Raw genomic sequence first — 3,979 nt, forward strand, 5'->3', positions numbered from 1 at the left:
TAACAAATTTATGAACTATATTTAGATTATATTAAGTAATATTAAATTAAGTTTAATAACATCTATTTACTTTTAATTTGTAAATTATTTTTTATCGATAATTAAGTAATATTAAATAAACTATATTGAAAAGGCTAATTATAAGATAATTATCAAATTATATTAATTAATATTAAATTGTCTAAAGAATAGATATTTGGTTCATAAGATAGAGATACAATTCATTTCACAAAAATAAAACTAATATGTTTTATATTTTTATATCAAGTAAAACAATGCAAAACTAGAATTACAGTGGAAAATTTCATTACTGATTCGATTGTTTTTAACCACATAACTTTTTTGCAAGTACCAATTTAATATTGATATTAATATATTAATTTTATTTCATGTTTTGCACGGATAATGAATAATTCTCTACAAATATTAATTCGATATTTTTAGTCTCGGGCACAGGTTATCAACTACTATATATACTAATAAGTGGAACCATGTTTAGGTCCTAAATCTTGGTACTTACTAGAAAATTATAAAACTATTTTTAAAATTTTATGTAATAAAATCTGATAAAAATTAACGTCTACTATCTGTAAATTTTATTTCCCTTCAATTTTTATTTGTTGGTGAACATCCAAGCGTCGATTTATTTTAAAATAATTGTATTAGTAAGTTAACATGTCAGATTTATATAAGTAAATAATTAGGTGCATGGATAACTAGAACTATACGGTAAAATTTTTGAGTTACACTTAACTTCGATTTTTTTAACTACATATTTGAATAGTATTTTATATATTATATTTAGATTTGTATTTTGCACGGATTGATATTGTTATTTTTAATATGGGGAAGCACTGTTACCAACTAGTATAACAAATTATAAAATTGATGCAGTATAATTTCTTAAATATTTATAGCCATAGGTTTTTTGAAATTCTTCTCCCTTGGTTATTTTGATTCCATTGTTCTTCTTTCTTTTTCTTAAACTCCATTTCTCTGATTTAAAACCTCAATTTGCTCTATTTCAGCAATCTCTCGTACGTTTATATGTGTAAGTTACACAAACCTGATTTAATCTAATTCTTTTTTTGACTGTTTCGTCGAATTTTAAATCATTCTATCGTGTTTTTTTAAATACATTTAATGGACATTTACTTGTTTTTTTGATGAACTAGGGTGTGGTTTTATCGGTTTGATCCGCATTCTTGATATTTTTGAGTGATTCATTTTTTCGAACGATCTTACTAAATGTTTTCAAGTGATCAGTGATTTTTTCAATCAATGTCTCAAAGATGTCTCATTGGACCACATAGACGAAATTGTGAACAATACATGATCACTTATCTTGTTAACCGCTAAAAGAATCATGAACATTGGCCCATTATCATTTGGTGTGGTTTGATAAACATTTTATGACATCTGACATTGCTGTTTTTTAATATCAACAAAACATGAACCATATTCTTGAATTATTGATGTTGTGCATACACATTGATCCTCTATCATTAATTTTTTGTGGTATCGAGCATTGTTCTTTATTCAGTTATTAATTAGTACACGCACTATGTGTTCTGTGCAGGAACTGGATTCTTTGATCCCAAGAGCTAGAGAGAGAGAGTATAGGCTTTTAAGTGTATGTCAATTTTTTTCTTTTGAATACTTTAGTATAAGAATGAGAAGAGAAGGTTATCGTGTTTGGTTCTTGGTCGGAGAAAAAGGACTGTAATAGATTAGGTAGCTTAATATTTTGGCTGTGATTAAACTTGAGTTAGAACTAGAGAGTATACATAATCTTGATTTTGGATTGCTGTAAATTGCAGAGATGGGGTCTTTTATAGGGCATGTTATACCAGGAACATTATTCATAGTGATTGGTGTATGGCACATATGGTGCTCTTTGGTGAGGCAAGTTTTGAATCCTAAGTTTTACCGGGTCAGGGTTTGGAATCCCGTCCCTGGTTACAATGGAAAACTGAAACATTTAGAGTTGTATGTTGTGTCTGTCGGGGCTTTTCTTGATATGTGTGTAGAGCTTATATATTCACCTCACTTTCAGTACTTTGTTAATGGAGTCCTGAATCCAACTCACATGAATGATTTTGAACATGGTGGAATGCTTCTCATGTTCTTCGTCTATGGTATTGTCATGTTGCTGTCTGAGAAGACCAGGTCAGTCTTTCTCTGTTTCTATCCCTTTGCTTCACGTTACTACACGGTTCTACATTCATATTAATGTATATGTAGCCAGGGCATCCAAGGTTTGCAACCAAGTTGCAATGTTATATACTACTTGAAATTGTAGCATAGGTTTGGATTTATGTGCCGAAGGCAGATTTTACTGGCAAATGTAATGATAAAACACGACAGTCTGGAAGGAATTTGAATCAAATCTTAATTTTGTAGTACAATATAAATTGGTCAATGCTCTATTTGCATCAAATTGATCACTGGTCTTTTCTCCTTTGTTCAGTTATCTTCCCTTACCAGATGGAGCTTTATGTTTCGTTGGTGCCACAGCATTTTGTGCAGAGTTTTTACTGTTCTTCTTTCACTCGACTACACATAAAGGTCTAGAGGGGCATTACCATCTCATCCTTGTCCTCCTTGTAGGGATGTGCATATTCTCCGTAATTGCAGGAGCTCTCATGCCAAACAACTTTGCAATTGATTTGTGTATTGGAATTGCTATGACACTACAAGGCATTTGGTTCTATCAGACTGCATTTTCACTCTACGGACCGTCAATGCCTGATGGCTGCGAGCTTAAAGACAACAAGGTCGTTTGTAACTCAATAGACCAGGAGGTTCGAGGATTGTTGCTTGCCAACTTTCAGTTGTACTGTCTTGTTTTTGGTGTCATGATTGCAGTTGTTAGTTCATATGGTTTCGCGGTTAAGAGATATGGTCAGGCTAACCTTAAAAGTTCCCGGGGTTATGGTTAGCTAAGTATGCCGATTTCAACTCTCAATCAAGTTTATTAATATGAAGTCCTCCATAGCTAAGAGAGCAAGTATATGTAAAAACCTTACATTGCAGGAATATATAGAAGTATGATAATATTTATGGATTTACCATAGTTTGAAAAGAATTAAGAATAATAATTGCTTCGTTTAGTCAGATGTGTGCACTTCTCAATGCACAGGGATATATTCTCCGGAATATATTGTCCTGGGAGTGTTCTTTTATTGGGCATGAAACATTGCCTTGGACCATAGATATAGTCTCCCGAACACATTGCCTTTGAAATTTAAACAATATCCCATAAACATGCTAAATTTACGAAGTCCTTATACTAATAATGACGTAAAAATTGGTGGTTAATGGCATTTCCATTTAAGTAGTGTATCACTGCAATCTGCAAATTTCAAAACAAAACATCTTGGTGAGCTATCTTAACAACATTGCTGGTGCAGTGACTTGGCTCAGTACCTCGGGAGCAGTTGCAAGAGACAATACTACAAGATAAGAATTAAGTTTGAGAGGATGAATGCAGACGTGGTGTTGAAAAGTCCCAATGGTCCACACTCCGTACCCCCAATTGTCAGGCTCTCCTTTGTATCTTTCTTTGCACCTGGCTCCAATTATATACACTTTCAACCAAAATAAAATTATTAAAAATCATTAGGAGTAGTAGTTGCTCAAGTATATCCAAAACCAAACATTCTTTTCCCTGTCCATTTTCTCCTTAACATAACTAAACTCTTTTTACTCAACATCTAACTAACTAACTCTGTGTTTTGTCACAATAAGCCTCTCCGTCTCATGTACCTATGGCGTACGCGTTTCGGATCGGATCGGTTTTGGGGTAAAAGTCGAACCAAACCGCGAAGAGCGGTTTTAGAAAATTGTCATCAGCAACCGCATTTGCGGTTGCGGTTAACCGCGTCAATTGCGGTTGCGAATTTGCGGTTATTGCGGATCGGTTTGCGGTTTAACCTTTTATTTTAAAATAATTTATAATTTGCTAAAAAAATAAATT

General features: G+C 32.9%; 1 protein-coding gene across 3 annotated transcripts; it reads left to right on the forward strand.

The window, feature by feature from the left end:
- Positions 1–992: 992 nt before the first annotated feature.
- LOC141670784 (uncharacterized) lies at positions 993–3,071 on the forward strand. Of its 3 annotated transcripts, none has more exons than XM_074476783.1 (3): positions 993–1,051; positions 1,580–2,169; positions 2,471–3,071. In XM_074476783.1, the coding sequence occupies exons 2-3, from the start codon at positions 1,823–1,825 to the stop codon at positions 2,940–2,942; spliced, it is 819 nt and encodes a 272-aa protein (XP_074332884.1). In that variant the 5' UTR covers positions 993–1,051; positions 1,580–1,822; the 3' UTR covers positions 2,943–3,071. The 3 variants fall into 3 exon arrangements, with proteins under 3 accessions (XP_074332884.1, XP_074332885.1, XP_074332883.1); XM_074476784.1 differs by lacking the exon at positions 993–1,051 and having other exon boundaries at positions 1,343–1,633; positions 1,821–2,169; XM_074476782.1 differs by lacking the exon at positions 993–1,051 and having other exon boundaries at positions 1,347–2,169.
- The last annotated feature ends 908 nt before the right edge of the window (positions 3,072–3,979 follow it).

The sequence above is a fragment of the Apium graveolens genome, chromosome 7 (genome assembly GCF_009905375.1).
Source record: "Apium graveolens cultivar Ventura chromosome 7, ASM990537v1, whole genome shotgun sequence".
Taxonomy (NCBI): Eukaryota; Viridiplantae; Streptophyta; class Magnoliopsida; order Apiales; family Apiaceae; genus Apium; species Apium graveolens.